This window comes from Rhinichthys klamathensis, unplaced genomic scaffold (genome assembly GCF_029890125.1).
Source record: "Rhinichthys klamathensis goyatoka isolate OS25496 unplaced genomic scaffold, OSU_Roscu_1.1 h1tg000960l_1, whole genome shotgun sequence".
Lineage (NCBI taxonomy): Eukaryota > Metazoa > Chordata > Actinopteri > Cypriniformes > Leuciscidae > Rhinichthys > Rhinichthys klamathensis.
The window spans coordinates 72,526-86,995 of NW_026607278.1; the positions used below are offsets into that span (position 1 = coordinate 72,526).

At 37.1% G+C, this 14,470-nt stretch overlaps 3 protein-coding genes across 3 annotated transcripts; all 3 read left to right on the forward strand.

Moving 5' to 3' along the window:
• The first annotated feature begins 5,804 nt into the window (after positions 1-5,804).
• Positions 5,805-7,516, forward strand: zgc:92907 (uncharacterized protein LOC436733 homolog). Its single transcript, XM_056244326.1, has 4 exons — positions 5,805-5,948; positions 6,104-6,266; positions 6,764-6,902; positions 7,031-7,516. The coding sequence occupies exons 1-4, from the start codon at positions 5,868-5,870 to the stop codon at positions 7,140-7,142; spliced, it is 495 nt and encodes a 164-aa protein (XP_056100301.1). The 5' UTR covers positions 5,805-5,867; the 3' UTR covers positions 7,143-7,516.
• A 131-nt stretch (positions 7,517-7,647) lies between these two features.
• On the forward strand, positions 7,648-11,188 carry il2rgb (interleukin 2 receptor, gamma b). The gene is made up of 8 exons (XM_056244325.1): positions 7,648-7,755; positions 8,196-8,283; positions 8,951-9,126; positions 10,036-10,184; positions 10,262-10,412; positions 10,486-10,582; positions 10,773-10,857; positions 10,940-11,188. The coding sequence occupies exons 1-8, from the start codon at positions 7,668-7,670 to the stop codon at positions 11,117-11,119; spliced, it is 1,014 nt and encodes a 337-aa protein (XP_056100300.1). The 5' UTR covers positions 7,648-7,667; the 3' UTR covers positions 11,120-11,188.
• Positions 11,189-12,191: 1,003 nt separating this feature from the next.
• cunhxorf65 (chromosome unknown CXorf65 homolog) lies at positions 12,192-14,470 on the forward strand. The gene is made up of 6 exons (XM_056244327.1): positions 12,192-12,362; positions 12,555-12,641; positions 13,286-13,408; positions 13,513-13,578; positions 13,919-14,034; positions 14,283-14,470. Exons 1-6 carry the CDS (start codon positions 12,338-12,340, stop codon positions 14,364-14,366), a joined length of 501 nt encoding a protein of 166 aa, XP_056100302.1. The 5' UTR covers positions 12,192-12,337; the 3' UTR covers positions 14,367-14,470.

Here is a 14,470-nt window from a genome sequence, read left to right on the forward strand (position 1 = left end):
TAATGGTACATGAGAGCACACATACAGTGCAATAGAGATATTATCTACCTATTTATCATCTGATCTTATATTTTATTCGCTCTTTTTATGCGTATCGTAGTGCGCTCGCGTGGCTCTTTTAAGCGTCGCTCCAGCCATACCCGCCACACGATCTCTCACTGTTTACACCTATCAGACACTCCTAATGGTACATGAGAGCACACATACAGTGCAATACAGATATTATCTACCTATTTATCATCTGATCTTATATTTTATTCGCTCTTTTTATGCGTATCGTAGTGCGCTCGCGTGGCTCTTTTAAGCGTCGCTCCAGCCATACCCGCCACACGATCTCTCACTGTTTACACCTATCAGACACTCCTAATGGTACATGAGAGCACACATACAGTGCAATAGAGATCTTATCTACCTATTTATCATCTGATCTTATATTTTATTCGCTCTTTTTATGCGTATCGTAGTGTGCTCGCGTGGCTCTTTTAAGCGTCGCTCCAGCCATACCCGCCACACGATCTCTCACTGTTTACACCTATCAGACACTCCTAATGGTACATGAGAGCACACATACAGTGCAATAGAGATATTATCTACCTATTTATCATCTGATCTTATATTTTATTCGCTCTTTTTATGCGTATGGTAGTGCGCTCGCGTGGCTCTATTAAGCGTCGCTCCAGCCATACCCGCCACACGATCTCTCACTGTTTACACCTATCAGACACTCCTAATGGTACATGAGAGCACACATACAGTGCAATACAGATATTATCTACCTATTTATCATCTGATCTTATATTTTATTCGCTCTTTTTATGCGTATCGTAGTGCGCTCGCGTGGCTCTTTTAAGCGTCGCTCCAGCCATACCCGCCACACGATCTCTCACTGTTTACACCTATCAGACACTCTTAATGGTACATGAGAGCACACATACAGTGCAATACAGATCTTATCTACCTATTTATCGTCTGATCTTATATTTTATTCGCTCTTTTTATGCGTATGGGAGTGCGCTCGCAAGGCTCTTTTAAGCGTCGCTCCAGCCATACCCGCCACACGATCTCTCACTGTTTACACCTATCAGACACTCCTAATGGCACATGAGAGCACACATACAGTGCAATACAGATATTATCTACCTATTTATCATCTGATCTTATATTTTATTCGCTCTTTTTATGCGTATCGTAGTGCGCTCGCGTGGCTCTTTTAAGCGTCGCTCCAGCCATACCCGCCACACGATCTCTCACTGTTTACACCTATCAGACACTGGTACATGAGAGCACACATACAGTGCAATACAGATCTTATCTACCTATTTATCGTCTGATCTTATATTTTATTCGCTCTTTTTATGCGTATGGGAGTGCGCTCGCGTGGTGATATGACGCAGCGCCTAAAAATAGGCCACCTTCCGTCAACACAACGGAACTATTTTCAGGCGCTGCGTCATATCATTACGCCTGCTGCTCTCATGGTACGGCAGTGAAGTTTCTTGATTATTACGCAGGAATGAGAGTATAGTTCCTATAGCCATATCAGCCTAGAAAATCGCAACTTTACATTTTCCGTCGGTCTTAGTGCACGATGTAACTACAGAAGAGTCAAGTAAATAGGAAAAATATCGAAACTCTTTGGGCATTTTTTTTTTTAGAAATGCTGGTCTTGTCCACTCCAATGATGTATGCTAAGCTATGCTAAAAGTGGTACCGCCAGAACCGGAGATCGGCTGAATGGATTCAAAAACGGTAAAACTCAACAGTTTAACTCTGGGGGAGTTGTAAAATTAGCCTATTTCCAAAAAAAAGTGGAGTATCCCTTTAATAGAGCCACGCGAGCACACTACGATACGCATAAAAAGAGCGAATAAAATATAAGATCAGATGATAAATAGGTAGATAAGATCTGTATTGCACTGTATGTGTGCTCTCATGTGCCATTAGGAGTGTCTGATAGGTGTAAACAGTTAGAGATCGTGTGGCGGGTATGGCTGGAGCGACGCTTAAAAGAGCCTTGCGAGCGCACTCCCATACGCATAAAAAGAGCGAATAAAATATAAGATCAGACGATAAATAGGTACACTGAAAAAAATGATTTTTGCTGCTTGTTCAAATTGCTTAATTAAAATTAGCTTAAGCAACACAATTGCTTTACATTTTGTCCAAACTTAATTTGATTGTGTCCAATCTGCTTAAATATATGTACAATTTAAGTTTACTTAATCCATTTGTGTTGGATTACATGAATGATTTGTGTTGCATTAACTGAAACTGGGCGGTGCATGTTAATTCCCAGCATGCTTTGCATATGTCTGAATTACGAGAGAATAAATGTTGAAATGAAGTGTTATTTTATATTTTTTTGAGAAAATGAGAAAAAGTTAGTGTGTAATTGTGTTTAATGTTCAATTACATTGGAATTATTAGAACCATTTAAATTACAGTGGGTTACCATTGTGGAGAAGAGTGGAGCATTTGGTTAGGCTGTGGACCGATTCAACTATGCTTATAGCAACTGCTGTTGCTGAAGGTGCATGTACACCTTAGCATTTAGGATGCTAATAAGTACTATAGGTAGCTAAATGCTTGCAATATACTAGAAAGTGAGTTGTGTGATGCTAAAATACATTTAAATCTTCATTGGATAAATGAATAAGAATTTGAATACCTGAATCACCCAATCAGGGAGCATTTTAAAATTCACTTTGAAACAACTTAATTGGTTAACTTAAAATGACTTAATTCCATGATGTTGAAGTTACATGAATAAATTATGTTTGTGTAACTTAATTGGTTCATGTGGGACCGATGTACACTATCAAATCATGTAAATCCAACACACTTTTTTTTTCAGTGTAGATAAGATCTGTATTGCACTGTATGTGTGCTCTCATGTACCATTAGGAGTGTCTGATAGGTGTAAACAGTGAGAGATCGTGTGGCGGGTATGGCTGGAGCGACGCTTAAAAGAGCCACGCGAGCACACTACGATACGCATAAAAAGAGCGAATAAAATATAAGATCAGATGATAAATAGGTAGATAATATCTGTATTGCACTGTATGTGTGCTCTCATGTACCAGTGTCTGATAGGTGTAAACAGTGAGAGATCGTGTGGCGGGTATGGCTGGAGCGACGCTTAAAAGAGCCACGCGAGCGCACTACGATACGCATAAAAAGAGCGAATAAAATATAAGATCAGATGATAAATAGGTAGATAATATCTGTATTGCACTGTATGTGTGCTCTCATGTGCCATTAGGAGTGTCTGATAGGTGTAAACAGTGAGAGATCGTGTGGCGGGTATGGCTGGAGCGACGCTTAAAAGAGCCTTGCGAGCGCACTCCCATACGCATAAAAAGAGCGAATAAAATATAAGATCAGACGATAAATAGGTAGATAAGATCTGTATTGCACTGTATGTGTGCTCTCATGTACCATTAGGAGTGTCTGATAGGTGTAAACAGTGAGAGATCGTGTGGCGGGTATGGCTGGAGCGACGCTTAAAAGAGCCACGCGAGCGCACTACGATACGCATAAAAAGAGCGAATAAAATATAAGATCAGATGATAAATAGGTAGATAATATCTCTATTGCACTGTATGTGTGCTCTCATGTACCATTAGGAGTGTCTGTTAGGTGTAAACAGTGAGAGATCGTGTGGCGGGTATGGCTGGAGCGACGCTTTAAAGAGCCACGCGAGCACACTACGATACGCATAAAAAGAGCGCATAAGATCAGATGATAAATAGGTAGATAATATCTGTATTGCACTGTATGTGTGCTCTCATGTACCATTAGGAGTGTCTGATAGGTGTAAACAGTGAGAGATCGTGTGGCGGGTATGGCTGGAGCGACGCTTAGAGCCACGCGAGCACACTACGATACGCATAAAAAGAGCGAATAAAATTTAAGATCAGATGATAAATAGGTAGATAAGATCTGTATTGCACTGTATGTGTGCTCTCATGTACCATTAGGAGTGTCTGATAGGTGTAAACAGTGAGAGATCGTGTGGCGGGTATGGCTGGAGCGACGCTTAATAGAGCCACGCGAGCGCACTACGATACGCATAAAAAGAGCGAATAAAATATAAGATCAGATGATAAATAGGTAGATAAGATCTGTTTTACACTGTATGCATGTTCTCGTGTGAGTGTCTGATAGGTGTATACAGAGAGAGATCGTTTGGCTGGTGTGACGCTTTAGTAGTCCAGGCGGGAGCCAAGAGACGCGCTCTCTATGGGCAAAAAGAGCGAATAAAAAAGAGAAACAATTAGACATAAATAAGATAAGTATTGCACTGCCTGTGGGTTCGTCTGGTATATTAAAACAGTGAGAGATTTTAAGGCAGGCGCATAAGTCTATGTCACGAGATTGGTGCTCATTTAAAAAAAAGCGAGTAGCTTACAGTAGTTGTAAGGCAGGCGAAAAGCGTTTGGTTAATGGTGAATATTGACCTATAGTGCGTACCGTTCTGTCTCCCGCTGGATTCAGGGGTTATGCGCTGCATTTGGTTTGAAAACCTATCTTACATATTGTGTAAGTTCGAGTGGCCGGCGCATATATCTGTGACTGGTCGAGTGGCAGGCGCATATATCCGTGGCCGGTCGGGTGGCAGGCGCATATAACGCAGTGGCAGGCGCATAATTCCGTGGCCGGTCGAGTGGCAGCTCCCCCTGCCACGCAGAGATTTTACCCCCTCTCAAAATGTCGGGGAAAAAAGAAAACATAAATCAGGAACCAGAAATGCCAGGAAAAGACGGAGAGGGAGGCAAGGAGAGTGGTTGTATCCCAGTCGATCAAGACGTTCTTAAAGACCGGTTATATATTGTTATTTCGCTGGGAATTAGAAAACTTCCATCTAAAGTCTGCCGTGGCGTGTACAGTCATTTTTTATTATCGGTGTGCGCCACAATCGACCGAATGATTACGTGGTCTAAATTCCTGTCTTTTTACACTATTGTAAATAGAGTTTTAAAAAAATTACACGAGTCACGACGCATTGCATTATGCATCTGACCTGCCGGCTGATGATATTTAAAACATCGAGAAAACACGAATACAACACACTGCACTTGGATGAATAAATGTATTCGCTTTATTTAATAATAAGACAATGAATGGTTTTATTTTTTTAATTAGACTGCATTCTTGTCAATTTCTAAATGTTTACTTTTTGATTTATGAATTATAACAGACTGATTGGGAAACAATTTATTACTTTTTAAAAAATTGGTTTTATTATTATTTAACAATTTCTTGCTTTTTGTTAGTTTTTATTAGTTGTAATTTTTAAATAAACATTTAACTTTTAAAATAAAGGTTTTACAACAACATCACCATCTTCTGTTATGTGGGCCTCCATGTTCATCTATTGTACAGTATATGATATTGGTGGAGGGTGGTGGGGGCCCACATCAATATTTTTTCAGGGGGCCCCGAATCCTCTAGCTACGGCCCTGGTCATTGGTGTTAGGCAGTACCTTTTGAGCTCTACATTTTATATGCATCTGTTTTAGGGACATATTTCTATTAAAAAAAATTACTATAACAGTAATGGGCCATGCAAAGTAAGTTTTTATTTTTTATTATTGTTTGTTTGCTTTCTTCAAGCATACCCATATATACTTTCTAATACTTTATTTTAAAAAAAAAAATCATTTTAGAGACAAATCACCTTTGACAAGGCTAAATGTAAATACTTTGAGATAACTATGACAAGTAGTGCAATTATAAACCAGTCGGACTTTTATTTTGAAGGGTGAAGAGAATCTGTATGTTTATATTTTCTTCACGATTTCTGGTTTCATTTTTTTCCGAGCCTGTTTTCTGTTACATTTAGTAAAGCCTGTCACACTTATACAATGAAAACTGTATTTGTAACTGTCGGGACAACAAGTTTTGATGATCTTATTGGCACTGTGACTTCAGATGAATCTGTAAAGGTAATAATACCATTCATAAATAGTGAGCTGCATGACGGAAACCGTAAACTGAATGACACAAATGAGTTTCGGTAACAGTTACCTGTGCGTCAGTTTTATTTGCAATAATCCGTGATAAAAAAACACGTATGTCCTGTTTATGTTTCTGAATGAAGGCATTCATTCACCGTGGCTACACAGACATGGTGCTTCAGGTTGGCAGAGGTTCAGTTGTGCCTGATCCAGACAGCTGTCCTGGACTGACACTACAAGTGTTTCGCTTCAAAGACTCAATCGCTGAGGACATGAGACACTCAGACCTGGTCATCAGTCATGCTGGTGGGTTAAAGCTCCCTGTGCCCCAAACACGACTCTAAAATACAGTTTAGTTAAAACATAAATGAGGTTTATTCTTTTTGGGGCAAGCAAATTAAGGAAACACTTTATACCAACCATCAGATCAGTAACATCATCAAGATCAGAATTCCATGAGACAAACTGTAAAAATAAATAATAACGAAGAATAAGATTAAACTAAATCAAACATTGATTATAGTAAATTAAGAATTGAATTAAAATAAAAAAATGAATGGATTAATTATAATATACATTTTTCATTTACGTCTTTATACTTGAAAATGTATAGATGCTTTTAAATTTTGTGGGTGGGGGTCCCTCGCACAAGGATGAACATATTTAGGGGTCCATGGCATCTTAAAGATTACAAACCCCTCATCTAATGTAATATAATTAGTTGTGGACTTCATAATTACCTAAATAACAAAAAGTTATACCCCAGATTAGAAATGAGTTTATATCGGCTCTATCCCCATTAGGAGCAGGAAGCTGTTTGGAAGCACTCGGAGCAAATAAACCTCTCCTCGTTGTGGTCAATGATAAATTAATGGACAATCATCAGCTGGAGCTCGCAAAGCAGCTGCAGGCAGAGTCACATCTTATCTACTGCACTTGCAGGTTTGTTTTATATGAGAAGTCGCTCACTTTTTCAACCATTTTAGTGGTTAATATTAATATTGTTATGGTTACATTTGATGTGCTGACGCAAATGTCAATGTTCGTGTTTTTTTAACCCATTATCACAGTACCCTGCCTCAGACCTTGAGGGATATGGATCTGTCTGCTTTGTCAACCTATGTGCCTGGTCAACCTCAGAACTTTGCCAACTTTTTAGATAAAGCCGTCGGACTTGTTTAAGCACCGTCTCTTGAGCTGTGCCAATTACCCATGCCAATTTGGGCTGAGGATGAACCTGTTTTAACGGAAATACCTGCACTGGACCCTCGGGAGTCTAATGGTTGAGAAGAACTGTTTTTTACCAAACTAATAACTGACCTTTGATGATATATGCACTGAAGGGTTGAATAATAATAGTACAGACACCATAGTGGTGAGAGTCAAATGCAGCTGTATTAAAATGTTCGGTCTTTTTTGGCTAGTTATTTGTGTTAAAATATAAAAAAGTAAATTGTTAAAACTGAAAAAGATGTTATTTGGATTAATAAAACATTATTATTATTATTATAAAATTTCAGATCACTGTAATTACTAATAAAATATTGAATACATTTTATTATATCTATTTTTTCCCCTCATGACTTCTATTGTCTATCAAGATATTATACTTGAAGAACCGGAAGCTGTCAAGGAAACCTGCTGTAATGAACATCCTGTGTAGTATCAGACCGTACTCATTTGTTGCTCTGACGCTTAGAGGAGAGCATGACTTACATTCACACATCAAGACTATATTTTGGGCTTCTGTTCTTAATTTTGTCCTTTCAACGATGCTGTTCAGCAGCTGCTCTGAGTAAGTATATAATTACACACAACATTGTACTGCACAGCGTTTTTGTGGTTAATGGCATTACAAAGGTACACAAACCTTTATGAGTTATTATCACAAGTTTGGGAATGTAAACTTCACTGAAATATACTGTTTGTAAAAAAGGGTTCTGATTGTTCGTTTGCTTTTAGTTTTTGTCTTCTAAAAGACAAAAAGTTTGAGAGCTATGTTTGGGTGGTTTCAGTGGGGATTTCCACGGTTTTTCTTTTGGATGTCATTTTTGTGTGTATGATTATGATGATGCTCTTGAGGTTTGTGATTCTGAGACTGATTAGCATTCTCTCTGTGTGGGTTACTGGAAACGGTTCGACAATAAAGAGTTCAAGACCAAAAAAAAGTAATAAATTTTTTTTTATTTGTGAATTGTTACATGGATATTTTTGGTAACATGTTGGCCCATGTAGGTGTGCAGTGTAAGATCATCAACCTCGAGTATGTGGAGTGCATCTGGCACCCAAACACATCAACAGCAAACTACACCTTCAGCAGTGGGTAAGTCTCCCACAACCCATCTTACTCATATTCATGAATACATCTATGTACACTACCGTTCAAAAGTTTGGGGTCAGTGAGAATTTTATTTTTATTTTTTGGAGGAAAGAAATCAATACTTTTATTTATCAAGGACAGTAAAGACATTTATAATGTTACAAAAGATTCTATTTCAAACAAATGCTGTTCTTTTGAACTTCCTATTCATCAAAGAATCCTAAAAAAAAAAAAAAAACTGTACAACTGACAGACCAACAACTGTTTCAACATTGATAATAATAATAAATGTTTCTTGAGCATCAAATCCTCATATTATACTGATTTGTGAAGGATCATTTGACACTGAAGACACTGACACTGGTGATGCTGAAAATTCAGCTTTGATCACATCAAATAAATTACACTTTACTATATATTCGCACAGAAAACAGCTGATTTACACTGGAATAATATTAATACTATAACTGATTTTTGTTGTATTTTTAATCAAATAAGCGCAGCCATGGTTAGCAGAAGAGAATTCTTTTAAAAGTATTTAAAATCGTACCGACCCCAAACTTTTGAATGGTGTAAATACATTATTGTGACATGCTGTATGTTGAATATTGTTTTGTGGTAATAATTGATAAGTGAGAAATAATATTCGATTTTATATTTACTTTGTCAGATTTATAAATGACGCCTCCCATGACTGTACAGAATACGTCTTGGAGCACAATTACACTATAGGCTGCAGAATTCTTCTCAAAAGACCCGAGCAGAGGTTTACAACATTTAAAACAACTGTATTCACTGAAGGAAACCACACTATTATAACACATTTTGATTCCCTCCAGAGAAATGGTAAGAAAACAAAAAGATTTGCAATGTATTAATGGTGTGTCAAAAAATACATGTGAATCTAGACTACCGTTCAAAAGTGACAGTAAAGACATTTATAATGTTATAAAAGATTTCTAAGTGGTGTTCTTTTGAAATTTCAAAGAAGCCTGAAAAAATTGTATCAGTTTCTATAAATATTAAGCAGCACAACATTTCTCCACATTGATAATAATACGAAATGTTTGTTGAGCAGCAAACCAGCATTTTAGAATGATTTATGAAGGATCATGTGAAAATTCACCTTTGCATCACAGGAATAAATGGCCTTTTTGAAATATGTTAAAATAGAAAACAGTTATTTTAAATTATAATAATATTTCATAAAAAAAAAATTACTATTAAAACAACTTTGGTGAGCATAAGCGACTTCTTTCGAAGACAAAAAAAACCCGTACCAACCCCAAACTTTTGAACGGTAGTGTATATTATTAATATACATCATTTCTTCACCCTCTAGTAATCTGAAAATCTTTTTATTTCTCCCTGTATTTCTTGCTTCTGACTGGGCAATCATAGCATTCTTTTGCCAAATATTTTTTCCATCATGACTGACCAACAATCTTTAGGCTTTTGTGCCAGGGAACATATTTCAGCTGTGCTAGTTACTATATCTCTCATATCACTCCACAGTCTCTTTCTTCATATAATTTCAATAATTCAATTTCAACTCAAATCAATATTTCAATTCCACTTTTTATTTATTTGGTTATTATCCATGAATATATATATAGATCCTCATAAAGGATTTATTTTGTTATAATGACTCTATCCCTTTATGTATTATATTAGTCTATTGTAAATTTTCTGACATAACTGATTCCCTCCAAACTAACGACTCACTTGTTTGTTATTGCACATATATTTGTTTAGTGCTGCTAAATCCACCCTATAACCTGTCAGTGATGTGGAATGAGCACAACAGCACACTTTTACTACAGTGGGACAGCAGTGCCCCCCTCTCAAAAAAGTGTGTAGTCTATATGGTGCGCATTCTAAGCAACCAGAAAGACGCAAACCAGGTGAGACGATACGATATTATGACCATTTTACATTCATTCTACCAACTGTCTCATCTTCATCTCTCTTTTTCTCCTAGTTGTCAAACGTGATAGAAAAGTCATACAGTCTCTCTCAGGTCTCACAGAACAAGCACTATGTTTTCCAAGTCCGGAGCTCTGTTGCTGAAGACTGTAGTCCTTCAGATTTCTGGAGTGACTGGAGCGCTCCGGTGGAGTGGGGCAGTGCAGGTGGGCCAGCGAGGGATTGATTTGCTCTCATTTGCCGTCTTATATTTTCCAATCATGCTTCTCTGTTTTCTAGAGAACATCAGCAAACAAGGCTGGTGGCAGTGGTTGTATGGTATTCTGTCAGTCTTTCTGCTGTTGTTGCTGGGTTTGTTGTTGTGCTATTGTGAGAGGTGAGGGATGTTTAAGACATTTCACTCAGTGTCTATCTATCTAAAATATTAATCTATCTTATGATTTTTTAACAATTTATACTAATACTTTATATCCTATTTATATATTAGTAAATGTAAGTGAAGTTTTTTTTTATTGTGTTAAAAAATATAATGTAATTAAAAAAAAAAATGTATCCATATTATATAGGAAAAGAATCATCTTACTTCCAGTTGTGCCTGACCCTAGCAAGAACCTACAGGATTTGTTCCATAAACATGATGGAAATGTTGAGGTATTCAACCTTGTGCTGTGCTGTATTTCTGTGAGTAAATCATGAGTAAATGTGCTTTGAAACCCTCTCAATTTCTTCTCAGAGCTGGGTTCACATCTCCAGAGAGCTGAAGGAAGCTTTTGAGCCAGACTACACAGAGCTGTCCTGCGATGTGTGTGAGGTAACGTCCCCTTGTGACGCCGGTCCCACACCTGTGGCCAGTCCCGCTTCTCAAACTGACAAGTGTGATGAACCGAGCACTGAAGAAGAGCCTGCAGAATAGCAGAGCTCATACGCCATTCACCTGTACTGTCATCCAATCCAACTTTATTTGTTAAGCACTTTTAAACAACCAAAGTTCACCAAAGTGCTGTACAGAATAAATATAATCACATAAGGCACACAATTACATACAACAAAAATAAAATGAAACGACATAAACATACACATACACATAAACATGAGTACAAACATTAGCCACGCAATAAAGGCAATCAAAATCAGGAAAAAATGGTAAATAAAATAGACATCTTGCTAGGTGTCAAAGGCCACAGAGAAAAGATGGGTTTTAAGTCGGGTTTTAAAAACAGACAAAGAAGAGGTCTTCTCATTCTTACTGTATACATGTTCACAAGCTACATTTTAATGTCCGTTTTCTTTTGCACATTTACTTTTTACCATTGTATCTCATTTTATGTAGAGTTAATATTGTGAAGTATTATTACAATTTAAAATAACTGTTCTCTATTTTAATTTATTTTCAAATAAAATGTATTCTTGTGATGGCAAAGCTGAATTCTTAGCATCATTCTTCCAGTTTTCAGTGTCACATGATCCTTCAGAAATCATGCTGATTTAGTGTTAAAAACTATTGTGCTGCTTAATATTTTTGTGAAAACTGATACTTTTTTTTTGGGTGAATAAAATAGTTTAAAAAACAACACTTATTTGAAATAGGGTATTTTTAGGTTTTTCATTCTAAAACTATATGTATTGTTTCAAGTTAAGACTACAGGTATTTGTACACTTTCTAACGGTGAACTTGAAGCAAACCGACTTCATAAATCCACTAAGAATTGGGACCAGTTACCTAAAAATCATCGCAAAAATGGCAGAGAAAAGTTAAGTTAGTTCTGAGAAAAGCAGTTACAAAAAGATATTACTAAATCCATTCAAATCTACTTATGTGATAGCTTTTATTGGTTGGGTATGCATATAATATTTAATAAAAGTGCCTTTTAAGTTTGGTAACATGTTGAACAGATATGTAATAAAAACTTTTGATTATTCATATTATGCTATTGTTGTTTTTCCTTGCCCTAGTTTGAATGTTTTCCCTAATCTTACTCTGATTCCATGTCATTGTGACATCACAGTCTTGATGATTATGTTACTCTCTGTCTGCTGCTGTGTCACTAATTTGTTAGCACAGCTAAGTTACAGCAGGCAGCATCTTTAAAACTGAACAGTAGACTGAGGTTCCAAGTTATTTTCTGCCACAATGTTTATTTACATTAAACATGGAGGTAAGGATCACAATTATTAATCAACTTGTTTAAATATCAATGCAATAAATGCATTGATGTTTGTTTTAGATCTATATATTGCTTAGTAACTTACAAAATTTGATTTCTATCTACACAAATTGTTTTATTTCTCTATTTGGTCGGTTTATGTAATTGTCAAAGAGCTGATCAATGTGATGTTTGTGTATTTAGATAATGACCAGTTCCTGGTCAACACCAATTGTACAGTTGCTGTCCTCATGCAATACATGAAAACTAGGTTGCGACTTGCTGAGTCAGGTATGTACAGCTCTCTCCATGCTTTCTCTCGTACATCAAGAATATGTGGATAATCAAAATGCATAATCGGTCAAACTATATGTACTTTTTTCCCAGTTTCAGGCACTTTCATTGAACAGAATCGTACAAAATCTGAAGATACTTTCAGTCATTCCAGAGCTGTGCTTTTGTTGTGAATATTCCACGTCAAAGAAATGCCTTTTCCCCCCTAAGAGTATCTGAGAGTAGGTTAAACTGGCTGTACTTGACATACTCTAGAGATCTCAGGTCAGAGGAGGTTAGCTGAGCCCAGCGTGCTCTTTCAAACTCGGCGTGACCTCTGTGCAGGAGGTCACGGATCTCAGGCGTTAATATTTCACACTCTCTCTTAGCACATACTCCTACAACGGTGTCCGATTACATCTGTGGCATGTAGTAAGGGACATTACCCCGGATCAGCCCATCACTAATGGAGTGCTCATTACCACTGTCATTAACACTGTCCTCCTCCCTAACGCGTCTCTGCGCTTCTGTGCGAGCTAAAATGTTGTATAGAGACCGTAAACACGTATTATATGACAGTTATTACACGTGTTTGAAACAATATACCTTAAGAGACTGTGTGTGTGTGTGTGTGTGTGTGTGTGTGTGTGTGTGTGTTTCAGAGCTCATAGACCTGTGTGATGAACGAGGAGGGCTGAAATTCCTCTTTATGCCCCAGAATTCACAGGATACTGCTTGTGGACTGCTAAAGGCTAGAGAGTCATTCTTCGCTTGCATTATTAAGCGTGAGTTTGAGTTTTTCGCATGATATTTATTGATAACCTGAAGATAATAGTTTGTGTATTTTTAAAGTAACAGTCAGGGTGTGTGTGTCTGTGTGTATTTACAGGTACGTCTGATGGGGCTTATACTTCTGTCACATCTCTACTATCCAGTGTTCACTATGCTCTGATAGGTGCTATTGCATTTTGTACACTGCAAAAATATTTTTTTTTAATCAGTTTTATAATATATATCTAAACATTATTTAGCTAAGAAGAATTTTTTTGAAAGATAACTAATATCCTACATTGTTTTCAGAGAATATAGATTAAATTAACTTGCGTTAATACTAACATGTTGAATATGTAGTGAATTCATGTTTAGACAAAACAACTTTTTTTCTGTATATCAGTCTATAAGTTACAATTTTATTATTATTTGAGCTATTTTATGTAGCAGTTGCACTGTATTTTATATTGCTGGTACACTGTTGTTTGTTAATGTGTAGCCTATGTAATGACTATGACTTCCAGAGACTCTGCAGACTCAGATTGACAATCTTGAGAAAACTCGCCTGAAGCAGCTTCATGTTGTGGAGGCTCTTATGGCTACATCAATGGGAATCAATGCTCAAGCACTGCTTAAAATCGTGAGTATCTTAGAGCCACATCTGAACTTCACCGTTCTCTCGTATTTGTTCACCTGCTGTCACCTCGATTTTGTATTATTCAGCTTTAAATTCCGTATTCAGCTGCACTGTTTAAAAAAATATTGTTAGGCTACATTTACTGTATGTGGCCAGATATTCACTGCAAGACATACTCAGACACAACTGGTAATATAACTTTATGTGAACAATAATCGAATCTTGTGTGTTGTTTTCATGTGGCTGTGCAGACTAAAAAGCGCAAGAAAGTTACGCATGTAAATGCCGCTGATGAAGTCCAGCGCCACACAGGGGACAGGAAGAGCAGGAACTGAGAAAACGCCATCACATCAGTCTTCATGCTCTTTCTTAATGTTGAGTCCCAGTTTAATTCATTCAAATTACAGACGTGTTCATCAGAAATGCTGTATTACTTTTT

Bases quoted from the DNA above. Each gene is read 5' to 3' on its own strand.
- zgc:92907 (XM_056244326.1), top strand. From the start codon at position 5,868: ATGAAAACTGTATTTGTAACTGTCGGGACAACAAGTTTTGATGATCTT. The intron at 5,949-6,103 runs GTAATAATACCA...TTCTGAATGAAG, and splicing joins CTTCAGATGAATCTGTAAAG to GCATTCATTCACCGTGGCTA. The intron at 6,267-6,763 runs GTGGGTTAAAGC...TATCCCCATTAG, and splicing joins CCTGGTCATCAGTCATGCTG to GAGCAGGAAGCTGTTTGGAA.
- cunhxorf65 (XM_056244327.1), top strand. From the start codon at position 12,338: ATGTTTATTTACATTAAACATGGAG. The intron at 12,642-13,285 runs GTATGTACAGCT...TGTGTGTTTCAG, and splicing joins GTTGCGACTTGCTGAGTCAG to AGCTCATAGACCTGTGTGAT. The intron at 13,579-13,918 runs GTGCTATTGCAT...TATGACTTCCAG, and splicing joins TGTTCACTATGCTCTGATAG to AGACTCTGCAGACTCAGATT.
- il2rgb (XM_056244325.1), top strand. From the start codon at position 7,668: ATGACTTACATTCACACATCAAGACTATATTTTGGGCTTCTGTTCTTA. The intron at 10,185-10,261 runs GTGAGACGATAC...TTTTTCTCCTAG, and splicing joins ACCAGAAAGACGCAAACCAG to TTGTCAAACGTGATAGAAAA. The intron at 10,858-10,939 runs GTATTCAACCTT...ATTTCTTCTCAG, and splicing joins AACATGATGGAAATGTTGAG to AGCTGGGTTCACATCTCCAG.